At 40.9% G+C, this 21,780-nt stretch overlaps 1 protein-coding gene across 4 annotated transcripts; it reads right to left on the bottom strand.

The window, feature by feature from the left end:
• Window positions 1–5,741: 5,741 nt before the first annotated feature.
• Window positions 5,742–21,230, bottom strand: LOC104551257 (dipeptidase 2). 4 transcript variants are annotated; one of them, XM_062007922.1, is made up of 13 exons: window positions 21,079–21,230; window positions 19,558–20,152; window positions 17,575–17,669; window positions 13,923–14,064; window positions 13,056–13,182; window positions 12,443–12,572; window positions 11,990–12,131; window positions 11,224–11,293; window positions 10,586–10,762; window positions 10,016–10,103; window positions 9,306–9,381; window positions 7,505–7,640; window positions 5,742–6,206 (listed from the first exon to the last, which is right to left on the bottom strand). In XM_062007922.1, exons 3-13 carry the CDS (start codon window positions 17,603–17,605, stop codon window positions 6,012–6,014), a joined length of 1,314 nt encoding a protein of 437 aa, XP_061863906.1. In that variant the 5' UTR covers window positions 17,606–17,669; window positions 19,558–20,152; window positions 21,079–21,230; the 3' UTR covers window positions 5,742–6,011. The 4 variants fall into 4 exon arrangements, with proteins under 4 accessions (XP_061863906.1, XP_061863905.1, XP_061863907.1 ...); XM_062007921.1 differs by having other exon boundaries at window positions 19,558–20,147; XM_062007923.1 differs by having other exon boundaries at window positions 19,558–20,016.
• Window positions 21,231–21,780: the final 550 nt, after the last annotated feature.

Raw genomic sequence — 21,780 nt, 5'->3', positions numbered from 1 at the left:
TTAAGCAGGGTGCACTGCCCTGGAAGCATGGGAGATAACATCCATGACAGTGTTTATCTGCAATATATGAAACTTCTTGAGTGGAAAACTTGTGTTCTGATGTTTTAGATAATAACCATACAGCATCACTGTACTAACAGACTAGTGTAATGCCTCCCTTCTCTGTCAATGGGACAATCTGTGAACTCAGACTTTGAAACCATGGACAATTTCTAAACCACAGGGCACAAAAAGTATTGCTGAGATATCCTGGATCATTGAGTTATTAGCAGGGTAGTGGCCCAGCAAAAAAGAAAAAATCCACTTAGAACAGAAATAGGGTTGTTTATGTTATGTTTATGTCTGCAGATTTATAGACAACGTAGATCTAGCATAGTAAATATATCTGGGAAACCGAAACCCAGCTCAGTTGTCTCCCATACACTTAGGCACAAAGTCCTGATACCCAGAAGAATGAAATATATTCAAGTTTTGAAGCCAACGTGTTTTTAAAAAGCATAAATACAAAGGTGCAGCTTCCCTGGGCATGAGGCTTGGCAGGAATTCTGCAAGTTCGTGGCCAGCAGTTCACCACCATGAACTTCCATTTTCAGCACGTTCCTGTTTCTCCACATCCAAGGATCACACTGGCCTGTGGATAAACTAGGCTGGAAGCTGACAACCTGGCTGCAGAGGTTCCTCACTGAGAAAGGCCAGGAGGAGCTTCTGTGCTAGCTGCATCTCAAAATTGTGTTGCTCTTCTAGAAAACATGTCATGGCTTAAACATTAAAAGACCACAAGAGGACACTATGGTGCCATTTATCTTAAAAATGTATGTACTTCAAGGAACTGCCTCAGTTGTAGAAATGACTCAACTGTATTTGATACATGGAGTAGCCATTTCTACAAAGACAACTGAATCTCATCTTTAGGACTGAAGAGTCCTCAATGTTGTTAATAAACATTGTCAGCATGGATTCACCAAGGGGAAATCCTGTTTGACCAAGCCGACGGCCTTCTATGAGTACATAACTGGTTGGCTAGATGAGGGGAGAGCAGTGGATGTCATCTACCTTGACTTCAGCAAGGCTCTTAACACTGTCTCCCATAAGATCCTCATCAGAAAGCTCAGGCAGCGTGGCTTGGATGGGTGGACAGTGAGGTGGATTGAGAGCTGGCTGAATGACAGAGCCCAGAGGGTGGTGATCAATGGCACAGAATCAAGTTGGAGACCTGTGGCCAGTGGAGTTCCACAGGGAGCAGTGGCTGATTCACCAGAGGCTGTGCTGCCAGTCAGTGGGATCTCGACCAGCTTGAGAGTTGGGCAGAGAGGAACCTCATGAGGTTCAACAAGGACAAGTGCAGAGTCCTGCAGCTGGTGAGGAACGACCTCATGCTCCAGCAGAGGCTGGGGGTGACCTGCTGGAGAGCAGCTCTGCAGAGAGAGACCTGGGAGTGCTGGGTGATATTTTGATTTGTCTGACAAAAGCTCTATTAGCTTCAGTTTTAATCTTAGCTATTTTAATCTTTTTTTGTATGTTCCTCAGCAATAACCCACAGGGGAACTTGAATGCTTACTTCCTGGGCTCTTTGTTTGTCTTTCCTTGCAGAAATGGTCAAAGACATGCTTTATGAAAACAGTGAGATCAGGTGCTGAGAAAGGGCTTCAGAGAAAAAGGACGGAAAGGATCATCCTAGTAAAGTTTACAAAACAATTTGGGGAGAAGCAACAGAAACAGAACAAAATTAAGTGCCTTTTCATTTGGGTTCTGATGTTAAGGTTAGAGTGTTAATTAGAAGCAGCAGCATTTCTGTGATGTAAGCTAAATGCTGAACTTTGTTTACTTAGCTTCTTTTTTACCCATCTCTGTTTGTTGACTCATGACAGGAGCAGCTGAACCAAGTCTAGTGTCTCCTTGAGGTCATAGCTTTAGGGAAGAGAGGTTGTTTGTTGCTTTTGCTTTGCAAGAATAAAACTTCAAGGGTTGGAATAATTCCCCAGACAGTACAGACATTGGGGAAAGAATTGCCACCTTTGCCATTTGAGTGCCAGGAAGTGAAAGCCGCAATGAAAACAGCTCATCTTGTGATACTGGACCAAGTGACTGGAAGTTTCTAGTTGAAATCAACAAAGATCCCGGACATCTTTGAAATACAGAAATGGGACAAAAATGCTCCCCATTGCCACAAATTTTAGTTTACCTCTGACAGAAATCACATAATGAAGATATAAATAAATATGAAGGTTAGTAAAAGCTTTTCCATTTCTCTGGTTTCAAAAGATAAAGAAAGAAAAACGATATGAGCACCAAATAGCCATCACCAACTCAAGTTGTTCTATGGAGATGGAAGGTCTGTAGGTAAGGTATGAAGACAAAAGTCAAGACCAGATTAAAAAAACCCCATACAATTATTGAAACACTGAATCAAGCCTTGCATAATACTCCAAGAAGGGTTGTCCAGCATCACAATCTGTCCTGAAAACAGCTTAGCACATCCACTAACATACTGCTTACATCTCCAACTAAAATACAGCAAACAGTAAGAGTAAATGAAAACCATTGTTAGTGGAGGAATCTTCTGGGTCTGGGTTCTTTGGTGATTTTTTTGTATTTTGGACATGCTACATTTTCAGAATTTGAAGCAATCTTATAATTTCTGTATGTGTAAATGCAGAGAAAAGCAAACAGAGGAGCTGCTGCTTTCAGTAGCACATGAGAGAAATCCAAGTTGCTGCAGTCTCACTCTGCTTTTCTGCTCCTGTCCTCCACTAACAATGACAGTGGTTAACCTGGTCACTGACAGATCACACCACTTGAGGGAAAAAAAACCAGCCTTCAGCTAGATCATCTCCCTAAACCAGCTTGCCATATGGTTACACAATCACCAGTGTTGTCACAAGGGACAGGGGCAACAACAACATGCAGCAAAGAAATAGGACAGCAGTGGCCAAAGCTGACACTGGCAGCCCAGTGTCTGCTATAGCCCTGCACCTTACTCCAGAAGGTGATGGTGATACAGCAATACATGGCCTTTCAAAACTGATGCCCACTAAACCTTGTGTTTAAGATCAAACAGAAGTTAATAAAACTTATATTTACATAGGTGGTTAGACTTCATGCATGATGTTTACTGACCTTGAAACACAGAAATACACTGGCATATTGTCTCAATGATATGCAAGAAGCAATGCAAATTTTGAGCACTGGCACAGGTCAGTAGTCCATATCCAATGTGAAACATGCAAATGTCCTTCCATGGCCCAAACAAGTCACCTGCTAAGTAGAAGTTAGATGCATGAACTTGGAATTTACATAACATCATCTGTGTGTGATGCAACAGGCATTTTAGGCTTGGTTTCTACCGTCACCACTTACCTAGATGAGACAACTGAGAACTGTTTTGTTTCTGTGGATGCTACAGCCCTTTAGCCGGGAATGGGATAGTACTGGGGGAGAGGCACCAGCATCAACCTTTTAGAATCAAATCAGTATCAATATTATTTCTGTAGTTTTTGGCAGTTCATATCACAAATGTGAAAGCACGAGCCTTGGATTGTTAAAGACACCTTGAGGTTTGGGCCTTACTTAGAAAAACAGCCTAAAGTACTTCATAGTACATTGGCTTCAAGGTTTACAGAAACAGTAATAACTATTTTCAGCACAAGTCATTGTTTAGAAGAGGTAAGCAATGACTTGCACTCTTCCCTTTGGCAGCCAACAAAGCTTATTACAAAGTTGGTATGTATGTCAATTGTATCTGATACTTCACTGGTACTAGCCATAATAGCATCTGTCAGTTAAGCTAGCATGCATTTCAAATTACCCATGCAAATGGCTCTTATTAATTGGTGCAGGGCAAAGGCATTCAATTTCAGGATGAATCATCCTCTCCATGGGGACACAGAAATCAGAGTGCAATCATTTTATGCCTGAGCTGGTAGAAAAGCAGTGTTTTGAGTACTAGTACACACTGCTGTCAGTAGAACTGGACACAACAGCACTCAGACTGAAGGGTCATTATAGCTTTTCTGACAGCAGTCACATCCATATCTCAAATGATTTTGTTTTGTAAATGGAATTCCTATTATATGCCTTTCTACCATGTTTCAAGCTGTGTCATTTTCACCATTTAAGAAAAATAAACTAATTGCATCTATTAGAGAAGCTGGATACCATGTGCATAACCATTGCATGATGCACATGATTCCATTTCTTGCCTGACAATTTTGCACACTTTTTAAGAAGAATCCAGAAGAGGAGGCTTCTTCCTTCTTCTTCTTCCCGATTCTTCTTTTTTCTGTCCCTTCTTCTTTTCTGGCTGGTGGTGGTGCACGGAGTAGGAACAGTGAGAGAAACAACCATGCGGACTCCAAGGTCAGTGATGAAAGAGAAGAGGAGGTGTGCTGGAGCAGAGACTCCCCTGCATTCTATGGAGAGACCTGGTGAAGCTGAGATTTATTTTCATTTCTTTGAAGATCCCGCCTCAGTGGCAGAGACTCATTTTGATAATGAGCCCGTATCAAGGGCAGAGACTCATTCTGCTAAAGCTGGCCCCGGACCAGGGGCAGCGATTCACTTCATTAAAGGCCCTGAGCCAGGGACACTGACTGTGGCCAGAGGAGGCCGTGTCCCGTGGGGGGGACCCAACCACTCCACTGCAGACCCTGAGACAGGGGCAGTGATTTTCTTCTTTAAAACTATGGCTGGAAGAGGCCTTGTCCCGAAGGAGGGGCCCTTTATCACTGTGGCCGGAGCAGGCCGTGTCCCGAGGAAGGGACCCAATATCCACAGCTGTAACTGTGGGGAGGAACCCACGACAAAGCAGCTCATTAAACTGATGCCCAGAAGAGGCCATGTCCCAAGAGAGGGACCCTGCAACTGCAGAAACTGCAACCGTGGCAAAGAATCCACACCAGAGATATTCACCAAGGACTGTGTCCCGTGTGAGGGACCCTGTATCGGCAGAAGCCGCAGCTGCTGGGAACAACCCACACCAGAGAAGTTCGTTAAGGACTGTGTCCCGGGGCAGGGACCCCGTGTTGGAGCAGGGGAAGAATGCCAGGAGTCGTCCTCATCTGAGAAGACAGAAGTGGCAGAGCCCATCTGTGAGAGACTGACCGCATCCCCTGTTCCCTGCCCCCCTGAGCCGCTGAAGGGGGAGGAGGTAGAGATATGGAGAGCGGCGAACTGGGCCCAGGAAGAAAGGAGGGATGGGGGAGGGAGGTCTTAAAGTGCTGGTTGTAATTTTCTCATCATCTTACTCCCTTTTTGCTTATATTTCGTTCTGTTTCTTGTAGAATAAACTTTCCTACTTTCCTCTCTAAGTGGAGTACTGGAGTCTGTTTTGCCCAGAACTGTAATTGGCAGTGAGCCCTCCCTGCCCTTGTCTCCATCCACAACAACCTTGCTTATCTTTTTACTCCCATTTTGCTGGGGCCTCTGCCATCCTAATGAGGGTGGGAGTGAATGAGGGCACCGAGTGAGAGTGTTGTGGTGCTGCTGTCCTAGCTGGGCCAAACCACGACACCATGTCATCTTAAACATACCCCAAAATGACAACAAAAAAAAATCCACACTGAAAAAAAACACTTGGTTGATCTTCTTTGACTAAGACATCTTCAGTCACAATGATGACAAGAAGTAACATCTGAAAACATCTCAGCACAGCTGTCTTAATCATATTCTCTTGTTCCTGCATGGAACAGCTGATTCTAGACTCCAGTATTTATACCAAGGGCCACAATATGGGTACCAATAGATGTCATATATTAGAGAATTTATTCATTGAATGTGAATACTTTCCATTAACAATGTTGGTCCTGGTTTAGCCAAGATGACACACCATTTATCACTTGAAATTCAAAATGTTTTTGCTACAACATTTAAAATCTACATTTCAACTTTCAAACGTGCAGGTGAATTTATAGAAATCATATGTAAAAAAATAGCATAGCTTTACATTAACAAATCCCAAACAGATAACTAGATGCGTTGCATATTACTCTATCTCTCTCTAGATTGCACAGACCTTATGAGTCATACCACAGTATTAAATATGATGCAATTACAAGTGTCAGGCTAAAAGGTTGTGCCACAGAAGGAAATCCAAAGGAGGTGGCTGGCTGAAGCTGATAAGTACTTAGGTCTAGGCGACAGGAGTTTTTGACTTCTTCTTGCAGGATTTCACTTTCACCTACATCCATTAGTCTACTGATGTCCCGCACCTAGAAAAATTCAAAAGGTTGCCCCTGAAAGTCAGACTAGCACAGCAACAAAATACTTCATCCATCTAGCAAATTCAACACAATTTCAGGTGAAGCAGCTGACAACTGCATCCAAAAAAACCACATCTGAATGTGAGGAAATCAACATCAGTATCCTGATGTTTGCATTCCTATGAAAGACTTGCCAGAATTCAGTACACACATTACAGGCAAGAGCCACAGGTCTAGCTGTTCTTTGTCTTGGATCCCTCCACATATGGATGCGTGAGCTAGAGAACCTTAAGCAAACAAACTCATGAGCTTTTCTTCCCTGAAGTCAGCTCACAGTCTCAAGATAGTGCTTCAAACATCTCTAATTCAGAAGGGAAAAAAATCACTAAAACTCACAGATGATTTAGGTGTGATGGATTTTAACCTGTGTGTAATGTCAGTCTGCCACATGTGTAACTCTGCATTTGGCAGATACTTTGGCAGATTAACTGGAACAGTTCAAAATGCCTTGGTTTCTGTTCATCTGACATACCCCAAAAAGGCAACTGGAAAAAAGATCACTGTCAAATGTATGTTGGCTGTAAGGCTTCATGTATAGTATCTACTTACTTACCCCTGTGAATGAAAAGACTAGGAGGCAAGCTGTTTACAGATTTGGTTGCCAGATTGGCCAAGGTGTTGAGAAACCTGTTCTAGTGGAAGCTGTTCCTGCCCACGGCATGGGGGTTGCAACAAGATGACCTTTAAAATCTCTTTCAACACAGTGTTACCATTTAGAGGGTCCTTACTTTCATACAGTCTCTCTCCTTTGTTCCTCTCCCCCCTCATCCTATGGATTAGCTTCCACCATTTACCATTAAAGCTCATTGTGATCTAGTTGTTATGTTTATGGCTTGTTACTGATCTAGCTGTGTGTGGCAGAAACTTGTTGGATAGCAGCCAAATCCCATGAGAAGGATTGAATTGATTTGTAGGAGTCAGCATTCCTTACTGCACCAACAAACAGACAGACTGTGACATTGATTCATCTGCAGTTTCTCCAAACCGTAAAATGATTCTACTTATTCACAGAGAGAAAAGTTCCAAAGAGATTTTTCCACTTTCTCTCCTTTATTCTACTAATATTCTCTTGCCATCTTGGTTTCTTTTGCAGCACTTGGAACTATTGCACTAAGTGCAATGCATTATGTTCTCTCCTTGCTCTTTCACTGAGAGAAAAAAAGGCAGCATGGCACTAACGGCTCCTCTCTTCCTCTTACCAAGACTCACATTTCAGTTTAGTTTTTAATCTTACCGCTAAATCTTACATTTTCCACTTCCCTGAAGACACGCAGAAAGTTCTCCCGTAAGACTCCTTTCAGTTCTGTTTCATTCCATCCTCTTCTAAGAAGTTCCTCAATCAAAGAAGGGTATTTAGAAACATCTTCTAATCCCTCAGGGAAACTGTTGGCAAGAGTCACACAAGAACATTCAACAAATGTCAGTGAAAAAATGTAGAAAAGCATTTTTAATTACTCTTTTGCACATATTTGCACATATTTGCTCACTTTTGCAGTGAGCTCACTGTGACACAATTCTTCCTCTCAGAAGTTAAAAAAAAAAACAAGAAAGAAAAAGAATTCAAGTGATATGAACAGAAACAGGACTGGGACACAATGAAAGGCTTTTTCTGCACGGAGGATCCCATTAGCAGAACAAAACTGTGTATTCTGGAATGAAGATGCACTTGTGTATAGGCAGAACAAGAGCATGGAGGATATTAAAACAAAACAAAAGGCAAAACTCCAAACTCATGTATGCATTAATCCAGCCTTTATATCAGGCCTTTAGAGTAAGTGGAAACAGCTGCATCACAGATGGGAGTTGGTGCAATTCACTTGTGTAACTGAGAACAAAAGGGAACCTGCAGACACACGATGAGCTAAGGAGTTGCAGGTAACTGCATGTTCCTCTGATATTCACAAAGTCATTTTTTCTAAAGAAAATACAATGAGAATAATCATATTGTTATGAATTCAGAAGTTTTGGCAGTGAAAAGAAAGCTATCCAGAACTCTCTACTGAAGCAATGACGATAAGCAAAATTGACTTATGTTTCATGTTGACTACTGGAATAAAGAAAAATCACAACTAAGCTGCAAAACCTGCATTAAACATCTGGTTTAAGTCCCATTTCCATGAGTCTTTTGCTTTGTTTTTGTTTTTTGTGGAGGTGTAGTGTGGTGTAGTGACAAGCATATCTGAAGAATCTGTGCCATGGCTTTTTACACAGGATTTAGCACCTTAACAACTTCACCACCAGTTAAATGATGGTCTTTGTGAAAATGAATGTAATGCCTCTTTTTGTTGCAAACTGTGTTTTTCTTTTGGAGATTACTATTTCAGAGCTATAATTAGGTAACTTATGGGAGCTGACACACTGTTTTTGTGGTCCAGCTTTACAGATGTGAGTCTGACTGTGACTTTCATACCCAAGTGTGTCTGACCCCAGGGAAAGGGGTAAAAAAATAAAGAGATAAAGATTCAACAGAAAGAAAAAAAGCAAAAAAAAAAAAGGTTTAGGGTTACACCAGCAAATGCCTCCCAATCTGCATTCATTTTCCTGTGCTGTAACACTGCTAATTCAGGATTCACCAGAAGTTATGTTGTAGGCTGTTATGTTGTAGCGTGTTCTGCTTCCCTCAGATAATACCCAAGCCCCAGAAGCAGGTGTGGGTTCATAGCCCCAAAACTCTTTGGGCTTTCCTCAGTTGGAAGAAAGATTTTTGCAGCATGTCCCTGGTCTAAGCCATTTACCAAATCTAAAGGCCAAGGCAGCTTTTCTCTCATTCACCTTTGGTTTCTGGAGCAAAGCATCCTCTATCAGCATTTCTGTATGTACAAACCACTGTCTAGAATACACAGTTGTAGAGTTCACAGGACTTTATGATGTGTTTATACACATTTGTAGCACCATTTCATACAGTTCTAAAAAGGAATCATTGTTCCCCTCTTTCATAAACCTTGTTTTAGTACTCATTACAAGACAGCTTGCTACAACCCTTTTAGACTGCTTTAAAATCTCCATAACTTCAGGAGCAGATGTCACTGTGTGTACAGTTTTACTAACCGTTCCACTCCATCGTAGTCACCACCAATTCCTATCGACTCTGAACCTGCAATTTGCTTTATGTGGTCAAAATGATCTGAAAGAAAATACCAAAGCAAATGACACCTAAGCATCCAGCAGAAGAAATAATACAGTTCAGACCTATTGGCACTAGGTGACCATTCTCCTTAATCATGGGTTCTTAACCAAATCCTTTTTAAAAATGGGCAAAAGACATCCTGATAATAGAGGTTCAAATGTCATAATGCAGTTGACATATTCTGGATTTTCACTGATGCTTAAGGAGATGTTATCTGTTATTAAGCACATCAGCCAGCCATTTTCAAAGTAACAGTTACACTGATGAGATGCAAATGAGGAAAAACACATGATCATCACAGCACATTAATTCCCCAGAAGTGGCCTACACACCAACAGTTTTTTCACTACTCATTACATACCTATGTTTTCTACACTTGATTACAAAGATTTCCAGAAAGTAACTACTTTGGGATTAACAGTTCTTGGCTCCATTTGGGAGCATCATGTCCTCCAGCTACACACCTTGTAGCTCTTGTTATTGTTTAATGAATATTAAGTGAAAAATACCTAGAGCTGGGGTAAGGTGTGGAAGGGAATAAACAATAATTTTACACAGTCTCAAAAATGATGTAAACACCAAGAAATTGATAGAAAACACCCATAAAAACTACAGTATATTAACTTCAAACCTGCAAGGGTAGAAACATTAACAACTTTTCTGCCACAGACCAGTACATCTGCATTGAAAGTCACCATGATAATTCCCTTGTTCTTTTTCTGAAAGATATGAAGAGACAGGTGATGAGTGGATACTTGTGTGTCCTGCAAACCTCATGGGCATCCTGTATAGTTCCTTCTCTGTCCATCCATTGGTGAGCATAACAGCAAAGATGGTTTTTGCCTCTCTGCCCTTTACACTGGATTCATTATACTCTCATGTATCCTAAATCAGGAGAAGTTCATTAACCATGTCAAGCAAACTCAAACAGAATTTCAAACTCTTTGCAAAGACAAATCATAATCCAAAGAAATTGTCTCAGGAGCAAATACGTAACCTGCTGCTCAGAGATCTGCTTATACATCCAATTCAGAGATGAGAAGATGAAAAGTAAACACCATGACCTAATGCACAAGTTTGCCCCAGACTGGCCAAATATTGCCAATAAAACAAAAAAAACCCCCAAACCAAAACTCAAAAACCAAACCCCACCAAACAAAACCCAAAAAACTCCCCCCAAAACCAAACCCATATTGCTCACCAGCTGCCGGAGGATATCATCAGGAACATTTCTTGGGTGATTACAAACAGAAAATGCTGAGGAATGGCTGAAAATGACTGGTGCTTTTGAGATAGTCAGTGCAGCTTTTGCTGTGGAATATGATGTATGAGATAAATCTATCAGCATGCCCAGGTGATTCATCTCCTTTACCACTTCCTAAAATAGATTTACAGACAACAGTGTCACTATTCAATTTCTTTAAAGAAAATAATTTGGCTGATGTATGTAAACAGATAAATTCTGCAGCTGTCAGCTAGTCACAAACATGCTATGTCTGTATGGGTTTTTATTTAATAGCCATTTATTCACTCATGATTAACTAACACACAACCACGTCCTCAAAACTTAGAAAACTTAATCAATCTAAAATAAGTCATTTGAACTGTTATTTTCCTCCCACTACTTCTGCATATTAATTCATGCATCTGATCTGTATTAAAACAATTGTTATAATTAAACATAGCACTTGTTTAATCAAAGGAACATCACAGGGAATTTGGGCTGACTGAACCCTGGGCACCTCCAAACTACCACGACAAGTTGCTTTTGAAAAGCTAAGGCCAGAAGTTGTTAGTTGCATGAGATCGTTTAGTTTAGCACTCAAAAGAGATCCTTACTTGGCCAAATGCAGTCAGTCCAGAAACACTAGGATAAAAGTTGTGTATTCCTTTAGATGATGATTCAGACCTTAAAAAGAGGAGTGAGAGAGGAGAAACATCATATTATTGTGGAGACTACAATATCAGCAACTGAAACTTCTTATGATACACATCATGTCACATAGCCAAATGCAGGGATAATGAGCTACATAATACATGTTGTGTTCACATGGTGCTCTTTATGTTCATAACTTTTCTGGTCAGGTTCAGGACTGTTATATGTTTATAAAGCAATTCAAGACAAGCAAAAAGAGGCTTGTCACAAATTTCCTGGTTAAACAAACCTTCATCAGAGAACAAAGATTACACTGAAATGTCAGTTACCTCTAATCTAGAAAGCTTGCTTTTTAGCCCTCTCTGCACACAATTCCTCCTTCCATGAGTCAGTTTGTCAAACCAGCACAGAGCAGGGGCTAGTATTCTGACACAAGAGCGGTTGTTGTATCAGAATACAGAATAGGTTTGACTAATAAAGCTGAGGGGAATACAAATGTTACCATCTTAGTGTTATTAACAAGGTTTCAGTGTTACTAAATTTTCAGCATAACAGGCACTACACAACAGATCCTTCAGTCTCCCACTTAATGCATGCAAATGATTTACCCCAAAAACCCATCATCCTTGACTTGATTCTGTCTGTCCCAAATTAACTGCCTGAATTCATATTTCAGAGCTGCTACTACTTTGCATGAGATAGTCACACAAAACCATGCAAATAAGTTACCAAGGTGTATTGCAGGAATGTGTTAAAGTCATGTAGCGAACACCCAGGTCATAATACATCCTCAGTGTTGGTAAACTGCTGTCAATGGAGTGGCCACCTTCTATTCCAATCAAACATGCAATCCTTTTAGTGTCAGAGATACCTGGAAACAACAAAGGAAGACAACTCCAAAGTCATTTCATTACAGATAAGAAGCCAGCACTACTGAGCAAGAATTGTCACTGTAAATCACAACAGGAGCTTAGACTAGAGCATGTTTATATGGCAAATTTCATTGTGACTGCAGTGGGCCAGGACTGCACATGGAGCCATTGCTCTGTGTTACTGTGGCTCAGTGTAAAAACTGAAGTTACTCTTTAAGCCAGAATAACTTGACTGCTTTCAGCTCTTTGTTTTGTGCACATATCACTTACAATATGATTTAAAAAATTCTTTTACAAGAAGGAGCATCACCTTGGGAAGTTGTCACAAGTTCAAGCTCTTCATAACTGTTGCACATCCTCTTGACAACATCAATTTGCTCTAAGGTCAGACGCACAGCATCCTTGTTCTGAGCGCTGCAAAGAACATACACTGACCAAAACTGAAAGAGACGTTGACAAGTAAACTAGGTAACTCATGTTTCAACTTGGAAACTTTCATTTGCTAATAGTGACATTCTTGAACAAAGACCAAAATCATTTCTTATATTTTACAGGAGAGTTGACACTATTGTTTTTTTCCCCCCAAAGGAAAAGTTACAATGAAAGGCAAGAGCATCCACTCCAGACACGACTAAAGCCTCCAAACACACTCAGCTGCTCCACAGTACACACAGGAAAGCAGATCTAAGTTTATTTATCACAAAACAGATGCTACTGTTTTGATTTTTTTTCTCAAGAGTATCTGGATTATAAACCACAAACTTTTGACAAATGTTATGGAAAAGTCTCTGTGGCTTTTTCAGTTTAGTGGTTTGGCTTTTTCAGCAGAAAAAGCCAAAACTGAGACTGTGAGTACTTTTGTAATTGGGAAAAACACAAATGGAAAAATATGTTCTCAGAGTTATAATCATGGCAGTACATACCTGAGCTCCTACATAACCAGCCTGAAGTTTCGCAAGGTTTGTGTGAGTCTTGTTGAGTTCTCTTAAGTTGACTCTACTGAGTCTATTTTGGTAAAGTATTCTCAGCCTCAGTGCAAAGTCATTGTGTCTAGAATTGAAAACAAATAGGGCCTATGATAGAAATAAGTTGTTCTCCTTTAACCAAAACAATTCCACTCTTCATAGTCCCTTAGACTGTTAGTTGCCAATAAACTCTGCAGTAACATATGCTTTTATGTCTCCCTTCTTTTGCAAACAAGCTTTATTACTTCATTAGGAGAGTGAGAAAGGTTTTTTTGCTTCTCTCATTTTTATATCTAGTTTTTTTCCTCTAGTTTCTGAGGGAATGGAACTGAAATCAGCCACCACGCTCCTTAGAAGCAAGTACTTGTGGTAGAATAATTAATGCTGCCTGTGCTATCATGTAATCAGAGAATTACAAAAAAACTGAGACTAATTGATGTTTGTGTTCCTAGGTCAAAATACACCACCACAGATGTCATTCCTTCAAGTTGTAAGGGTGCTCTTTCAAGGTATGATGTCTGCTGTCTAGCTCTACACAGAAATCATTGCTAATGAAAGATGTCATTAAATTATGTGAAGGAGACAAGGATATTATGTAAAGGGAAACAATAATTAAGTGGTGAAACCTGACCAGAAAAATCACAACCTGATCCTCTAGTAAGTGGCCTCTTGACCGAAATACCTTCTAGGTAAGTGACTGCAACAGTAACTAACTGCTAAGTGCTAGTAACAGTCTATGTCTCTACTGATTTAAACACACATTAGCATTTCCCCTTTACTTGTCAAGATTCACAAAGTGGGTTTAGTTGAACATATTTTATATACCCATCGATTAAACGAGCATCTTGCATCAGCTCAATAGCTCGTGCTCTCATTGACTTCTCATAGCTGAATGGTATAACACTGGAGAACATCAACAGCCACAGCACCTTCATTGTGTTTCTCTTCATTTCCATTTTCCAGTTTGCTAAAGCAAAGAGATACCACAATTATTTGGTGATGACAATGAAACAGTAACATTTCCAGTCTGTGGAGATTGTAGGCTTGTTAGTATAGGCAGTGCCAAAAGGCCTCTCCTTTGGATAAGGCTGGGGTGAATTCTGCAGGAGGAAGGAAAAGAAAGAAAGAATAAAGAGAAGGAAAGGCAGTGGCAGAAACTGTAAACCAGCTATGGTCTCTCAAAGTTTTTAAGATCTCTGACTGTCATCTTTTGCTCCTCAAACTCTGCTGCTGCCACCAGCTGACAGCAGAAGGGAACCAGCTCCTCAGTCAGAGCTGCCAGGCGGAGCCTGATGGGCCCTGGACTCCCACCTCCCCAAAACCTGTTCCCAAAACAGCTGACATAGCTTTTCTCATTACATTAATGGTTTGTTCTCATTATTTGGGAAACTTCACACTGAAATGAACACTGAAGCTGTTTTTGAGAAGTTCCAAGAATCATCTGCTTCTGAGAAAACTGTTGTTACAACACACTGCAAGTCAGAGTACTTCCAGAGGAAAGCTGAAGTTACTGGCAGCATTACCTATAAAGGTGAGGAGCTGTCACTTTCTTCATTCACTGGAGTGACATCCTAGTTAGATGCATGTGTGTTGTGAGTTCTTTCAAATAAAAGAAGCTTGGCTAGAATTCTAGTAGTGCTGAGCCCAAGGGCCTCACCCTCCTCCACCCTCACTAAGCTCCTGTTTCCCAGCCCTGGAGTATGTAAAGCAAAGTGCTAGTCCTCACAGGACAAACCCAGAGGCAATCTTGTGATACTACTCCAGGAACTGAAATGAAAGTTTTCAGTTATGAGTTAGGCACCACGGCTGAGTCTCACACAGGTCAAAAGTCTGTGCCAAAGAAATATGTGTAACACTACCAGGGACAACGGGCACAAAGAGGAAAACTTTCATCTTCCTTTCGGCACCACTCCAGTCATACAAAACATTGCAGCCTTGCAATATACACATCCAGTGTGGAAGAGATAAGGAAGGAGGTGCAAAATGCATCTCTATCTCTTCTTCCACATTACACTTCAGACCCAAAAAGTCTCTTTCCGTATCTACTTCTGCATCTCTCACTGAAAGCATAACTGCTTTTCATCCCCACCATACCTCTGCACACAGGACAGGCACAGCAATTTTGGAGCATCAAACTTAGAAAAGCCATCATCCTACAGCCCAAAAGAATGATAGTTCCTGGAGAGCTGCAATAGGCACGGAGAGAGTCTTTGCAGACACATGCTACAAAAATAAAGCTTTAGTACTCCACACTAATTAGCTTTTACCATTGGCTTACATTCTCCAAGCTCTTAATGAACAGTTATGAAGTTACTATCAAAAACCCATGAATGCTGAGAAAGCACATTACACCAAACATTCCCACATCAGGGGAGACAGAGCTACAACAGAGCAGGATGGCCATGTCTGCCATATCAGGCTGCAGTAAGGGAGGTTTGCCCTTTTAAAATAGATACATATTAATGGAAAGTTTCACGGTAAAAAAGGAAAATTTTTCTGCATGCTTGTCATATACCATCCTGGGAAGTATGGGCCAGCTGCCTGGCCACTCCTTTCCAGCAGGCAGGCCAGAGCTCACTGCAGGAGGCTCAGTAAACAGCTGCTGTTTGAGTGCAGCAAGTCTCAGTTAGGAATGGCATTTCTTTCATCCCATTTGAAGTTCTTATTTCCCATCTTATTCTTTATTAAAACACTTTGTTTAGTACATTAATGCTAAAATTTCTTGAATTATTGTGCCAAATAGAGTGAAATAAAATAGAGCTCATGGCTCAAGATAGTAACATGTCCTGAAAAACCAAGAAAGTTCACCCCCACCCTCCCCAGTCCAGTTATGCTGAGATCTTGAGTAGATTATTCCAGTGTAGCTCTGAATTAACTACTTCAGATCATGGCAGCAGCTTAATTGCAACAGCACAGCCAACACAAAGTGACCAGGACCCTGGGTAAAATCTTCCCTGCTGACCATAAGCAAACACATTAATTCTCTCTATTCCTTAGACAATAATTAAGCATTCTTAAAAATCGAGGACTGGAGCATCTTTCATATGAGGAAAGGCTGTGGGACCTGGGGCTGTTTGGTCTAGAAAAGAGGAGACTGAGGGGAGATCTTATTAACATTTACAAATATCTAAAGGGTGGGTGTCAGGAGGTTGGGACATCCCTTTTTTCTATAATAGCTAGCAACAGGACAAGGGGTGATGGGATGAAACTGTAACACAAAAAGTTCCACTTAAATATAAGAAAAAACTATTTCAGTGTTTCAGTGAGGGAGCCCTGGCACAGGCTGCCCAGAGGGGTTGTGGAGGCTCCTTCCTTGGAGGTCTTCAAGACCCGCCTGGACATGTTCCTATGCGACCTGATCTAGGTGAACCTGCTTCTGCAGGGGATTGGACTAGATGATCTCTAAAGGTCCCTTCCAACCCCTACCATTCTGTGTTCTTACTTTTAAAACAGAGCATGTGCATCATACTATGGAGCATGTTTTTAAGAAAAGATGCCAATTCCTTTGACATTTACCTTGCCATCAACATCTCTCAAATCTTTCTTGCTTGAAATTCTTTCCACCATCAGTAGCCCTGAGCCATGTCAGCTTTATCCATTTCCCTGCTTAGAAACCTCCTTAGTGCTCCATTGCTGTTTATCATTTCCAACCTACAATTTCTTCTCTGATTGAGCAAAGATGCAATGAAGTGCCACCAAGCAACGAGAAAACATGATGCTGTTAAACTTCTTGTGTAAAACAGGGATAAAAGGGAATGAATACAGTAATGGTTGGAAGACATTTCAGGATCTCTAGGGAAGAGAAGGGAACAAGCAGGATTTCCCAGACTTCCTGGGACAGAAGAATCCACTATGGGCAATTACAGTACTTCCATGCACAGAGAAAGTCACTCCCAGCTTTCAGCCTTGAATTTAAGTGCATCCTTGGATATTTCCCATGCTATCCATCATGCATGTAGACTACAAGTTTTCCAGATGCAATATAACCTCAGCTGGCAAGACTTCTTTGCAGCTGGAGTGTAGGAGACTCATTGCTTTCCCCTTTAAAACAATTCCTTAACAATTTTATTACTACAGATAAAAATGATGCTTTAACCCCAAGGAGATTTTTCATAACTTACATTAAGAACAGGACAGTTTTTCTTCCTGTTTGGTTCAAATCCCTTATTTACTTCCCTATGGTTTCTTCCTGTCAAGTTTTAAGACTTGACAAACTCAAATTGCTGAATCCAGTAATTCTGAAGTAAATAAGAGCTCTGCTAATGCTATGCATTTTTTAAACTGAATTACTAATGATGAGGATAATTTTCTCAGAAATCCTAACTTAGTGAAGTTCATGTAAGTTCAAGACAGATATGCTTTATGGCACAATTTCCTAAAGGCACAGCAAACCAGAAGAGACTGACAACTGCTTCTATAGCACTGTGGCAGACCAACTATTAACAAGCAAAACTGTGTCCAATTGAAGAGTGCTGACCTCGGTGGAAGGGCTGGCCAGAGTGTTTCATGCAGACGCAGCTAGCTTCTTTGTTAATGCACAATCTCCTTCTCAGATCTGCTGATACTGCTTTCCTGGAATGCAAACCAGAACCCACTGAGTGGCACATATAGACTTAAGCAAAAGACTCCTCTAGGGTTCCTCTCTGCAAATTAACTCCCTACTGTGTAAGCTACAACAGGTTTCAAAGCTATAGACAGCAGATTATATGAAAGGAATGCTCTTCCCCTCACATTATCCCATGTGGGCTCCCTGCACCATGCTCACATCCCTTGTTAAACATACGCTCTTCTCCATGCCAGAGCCAGTGCAAGTCATGTCCCCTTCAGCTTCTACTCCTGACAGACTCCTTTGTTTTGGCAGGGTTTTGCCCCATTCCAAAATATTTTGAATATTCTGGAAGTGTTTGGAAACTGTTTTCAAAAAAACAATGTACAAAACAGTGAGTGATGCAGACAAAAGCCACAAGGGTGAGCACTGGTGAGCATTAACAATAGAGTTTTACCGTAATACATGCAGCCTGTATTGCTCTGACAGAAGGTGAGAATTTGTTAAGCAGCATACTCAAGTAAGAACTTTCACAGTAGAGATGGCCATGAACTGTTTTAAAAAGAGAGTATTTTCAAACAAGTAATGGGCTTCCTCTCCTCTCCTCTCCCCTCCCATTTCTGCTTTTCTTTTTGTTTTTCTTTCCAGTCATAGAATCATAGAATGGTAGGGGTGGAAGGGACCTTTAGAGATCATCTAGTCCAAACGAAAGATATTTGAGGAACAGCAATTACTCGAAATACAATCATCCTTAAAGTCCTTCTATAAAAAGAATGCAGTCATAAAGAACTTTTTCTTCTATAAACATGCATCAGAAATATGCCCAAAAACTTTAGTGAAACAACACTTTTACAGAACTGTAAAGGACAGAGAGTAATCAGAACTTGTTTCTTTTCTGCTTTGTGGCAGCCATAGAGATAACCCTCAAATGTCAAAGCACAAACATAAACTTAGCTTGTTACCACAAATGCAGACTTTGTTACCAACACAAATCTGCAGTCTAGAAAATGTTACATTTGTTAGTGTTTCATTTTGCTCAGTATGCAAAAACGTAAAGAAGTAAAGGTCAAAAAATCGACCAAGCATCAGAATTCTGGCAAGTTGGTATCTCAAAGACAACTAAGTTTCTGCAGGCATTTTTTTTTTTGTTTCAAACTCTTCAAACCAAAATATAGACCAGATTTGAAACCTGTCTGTCTAGAACACTGACAAAATGACTCTAAAGACAACACTAAGATTTGATAGCTTATGACATACTCTTGGTATAGCACAGTACAACTGCTGTTCCAAAATCACACGCATTTTCTCAGTTCAAAATGCTTAATGAGAAAGCAGCAAGCTTTGTTCACAAAGTATCACTGTTCTGATGCTATAAAGACTGCTACATATTATAAGTTTTCGTCCAAATATTTACTATTTTTCCATCAATGGCAAGTCCATAGCGTTGCTGAGGAATCTTTTCAAGCACCAAGTGCACCTACACGTACTTCAAGTGCTTTGGCTGCTAACAGAAACTTACATTCATCTACACATTACCAAATCTCCGTTCCCTGTGTTTGTACAAAAGTGCTATTTGTGGTAGCTACGAGAATTTCCTGTAGGTTTGCTATGTAAAAGTACCTTCTAGGTTTCATGCAAAATATTCCTTGTGCTTTGACAGTAAGACTCATTTGCCTTTGAAACTACTTAGGTAAAAAAGAAATTTAAAAGACACTTCATCATTCATTGATCAGTTGTTGAAAGCTCGACACAAAATTAAGAACGTGGCACCCCCCATTTAAACATTTCAAATACAAAACCTGCACAGCTTTTCTCTTTTTTTCCCATGCTGACAGAGCAGAGTTGAAAAGTGGAAGCTGATGTGAGAGTTATAGCTTTTTCTTGTTTATCTAAAGGCTCCTTGGAGCAGGTTACCTTCTCAGGAAAATGTAGAGGAGTCGAAATCCACATTCCACTGCGTTGGGTGCAACAGCTCAAACTTGGCACCAAGTCCTCCTGGCATCAGTGTGGCAAGCAAGAAACGACCTCTCTTTCTTCCCCTCCCACGTCAGAGGCTTCACACTCCACACGCATTGGCACTGCTGCCTTCCGAGCGCCGCGCCCAGCCGGGAGCCCGCAGCCCGCTGCCGTGCGGTGCCCGAGCCGGCGTTTCCTCCCCGTCGCGCCGGGCTGCCGGAGCGCTCCGCCCGCAGCTGCTCGCCCACGCCGGGCGGGTTGGACACCGCTTTGTTTACATTGCTTAGGAATTGGTGCCCCTCAGCACAGGATAATTTAGCATGGAAATGATTCCTGGTGGGCTGTCGTCAGGTCCAGCTGCCTGATCCCAGCTGAGCTAAGGTCGTTCAGGTCTTTGTCCGGCACAAGTTTTAGTGTCTTCAAGGAAAAAGATTAAACAACCTTTCCAGGTCCAGTGCTTTCTTATTCACATCATGGTTTTTCTTCCCTCACAATATTCAGTCTCCCATGCTGCAACCTATGATGGTTGCCTCTCATCCTCTTCTGACCTGCTCTGAGAAGAATCTCTTAGATTTGAAGTTTCAGCAAACACAGGCCCATGTGTGCACCTCACTGCTGACTGCATTTTGCCACTTAAGTCAATAACTATCTACCCCACGTTACTATACCTGCTGAGTATAAATCAGGACTTACAGCACCATTGTATGAAACCTGTAAAAGCCCAAATGCTCACAAGCTACTTGTGTCTCTGCTTGTTATAATTTTTATTTTACTTCATGCTTTTTACAGAAATGGAAAGAGCATCATGCTTTTATTTATGATTCCTTTGCAGAGAAATAACCAAGTCTCACAATCAAAACTGCCACATAGCTGTTGTGCAAGTCATATCCTAACTGGAACATAAGTCTGTCATCAATCCTCTAGTTCCCAATAATTTTAAAACTCAACAGAAACCATCACATGATTTGGAGTTCTGCTGTGTATTGCTACTTTGTGGAACTTCATTTAGAAACATTTACCAGGAACTCAAGCGGACTAAAGAACCCTGAACAACATGAATTTTATGTCAAGAGAAAAGATGAATATTCTCTTTCAAATATTTTCCTGTCCTCTACCTAACCTGCAGCTTAATCCAAGCCAGGTCCATTTTTATGCCTATGGCAGGAAGGTCTCCCTCAAACTTAATTTAGACCAGCAAATAACAGGCTCAGATTATTTTTTCCACTTGTGGTCTAGATGTAGCTCTTGTTTTGTTGTTGATGTTCAACTTTTCAAATTTTCCTCCTCTCCTTCCAAAGTAAGTAAACCACATAATCATCATCACTTGTCATTTATGTTTCATATTTTCTCTCTGATCTGATTTCTGTGTAAAACTCTGCATTTCCATGTGCCTCCAGGAAAACTAAGCTCACCAACTCCTTCTTCATGAACAATTTTTGCTGAGCCACTAAGGTCCTGTTTGGACTTCTAACAGCTCACCTCTTTGTAGATTCAGAATGTAACTGATTTTTAAAGCTGCCAAAATCCCAATTCTTCCTTTGGCTGACAGTCGGGTTTCTTCTGTCTTTTTATACCAATAGCCTTGGATGAGCCTTAGCAGCTGTTTTATGTATAATCATTCTTACAATGTGGCATTTGCGATATACATCCTTCCTGCAGAGTCCATCTGGCAGGACTATTCTCGTAATAAGTATCCTGAGAACTATCTTTACTGTCCAGAATGTTGTTACACAGCTGTCTCTCCCTGATAATAGCTATCCCTATCGTTTATATCATGTTATATTCACCTCAGACATGTTTTAGAGAAGATTTTAAAATAACTGCAGCACTTACACTCATACCAGCTGCTGTCAGGACACACATTAAGTGTGGAAACTATTTTTCATGTTACGAACCACAGAGCAGCCTCACTAATTTCAATACTTACACGTCCAAAGCATTAGTGTTTTTACTACCAGCACAGGTTAAACTGTAGATTACTACTGCTGGGAAAGGAGGGGTTTACAAATTCAGAGGCCTACTGTGGCTGCCAGTTTTAACTGCAATTTGGCTTCTCCATAAAATTCTTACACTCCATCAGCTTGTGGCATCATCTGCTCTACATAATAGCAACCCAGCATCTGGTATGAATCTCGTTCTGTGTGGCAATCAGCTTTAAAACTGTATTCAGTGAAACGGCTT

This window comes from Colius striatus, chromosome 14, assembly GCF_028858725.1.
Source record: "Colius striatus isolate bColStr4 chromosome 14, bColStr4.1.hap1, whole genome shotgun sequence".
In the NCBI taxonomy this organism is placed as follows: Eukaryota; Metazoa; Chordata; class Aves; order Coliiformes; family Coliidae; genus Colius; species Colius striatus.
The sequence above is the reverse complement of the archived record's forward strand: the minus strand, read 5'-3'. Positions and strand labels throughout refer to the sequence as shown.

Excerpts from the sequence above, each read along its gene's own strand:
- LOC104551257 (XM_062007922.1), bottom strand. The coding sequence starts at position 17,605 with ATGAAACACTCTGGCCAGCCCTTCCACCGAG. Across the intron at positions 14,065-17,574 it reads TGGCCAGCCCTTCCACCGAG|CAAACTGGAAAATGGAAATG; the intron begins GTCAGCACTCTT and ends TCTTTGCTTTAG. Across the intron at positions 10,763-11,223 it reads GACTGACTGCATTTGGCCAA|GAAGTGGTAAAGGAGATGAA; the intron begins GTAAGGATCTCT and ends AATCTATTTTAG.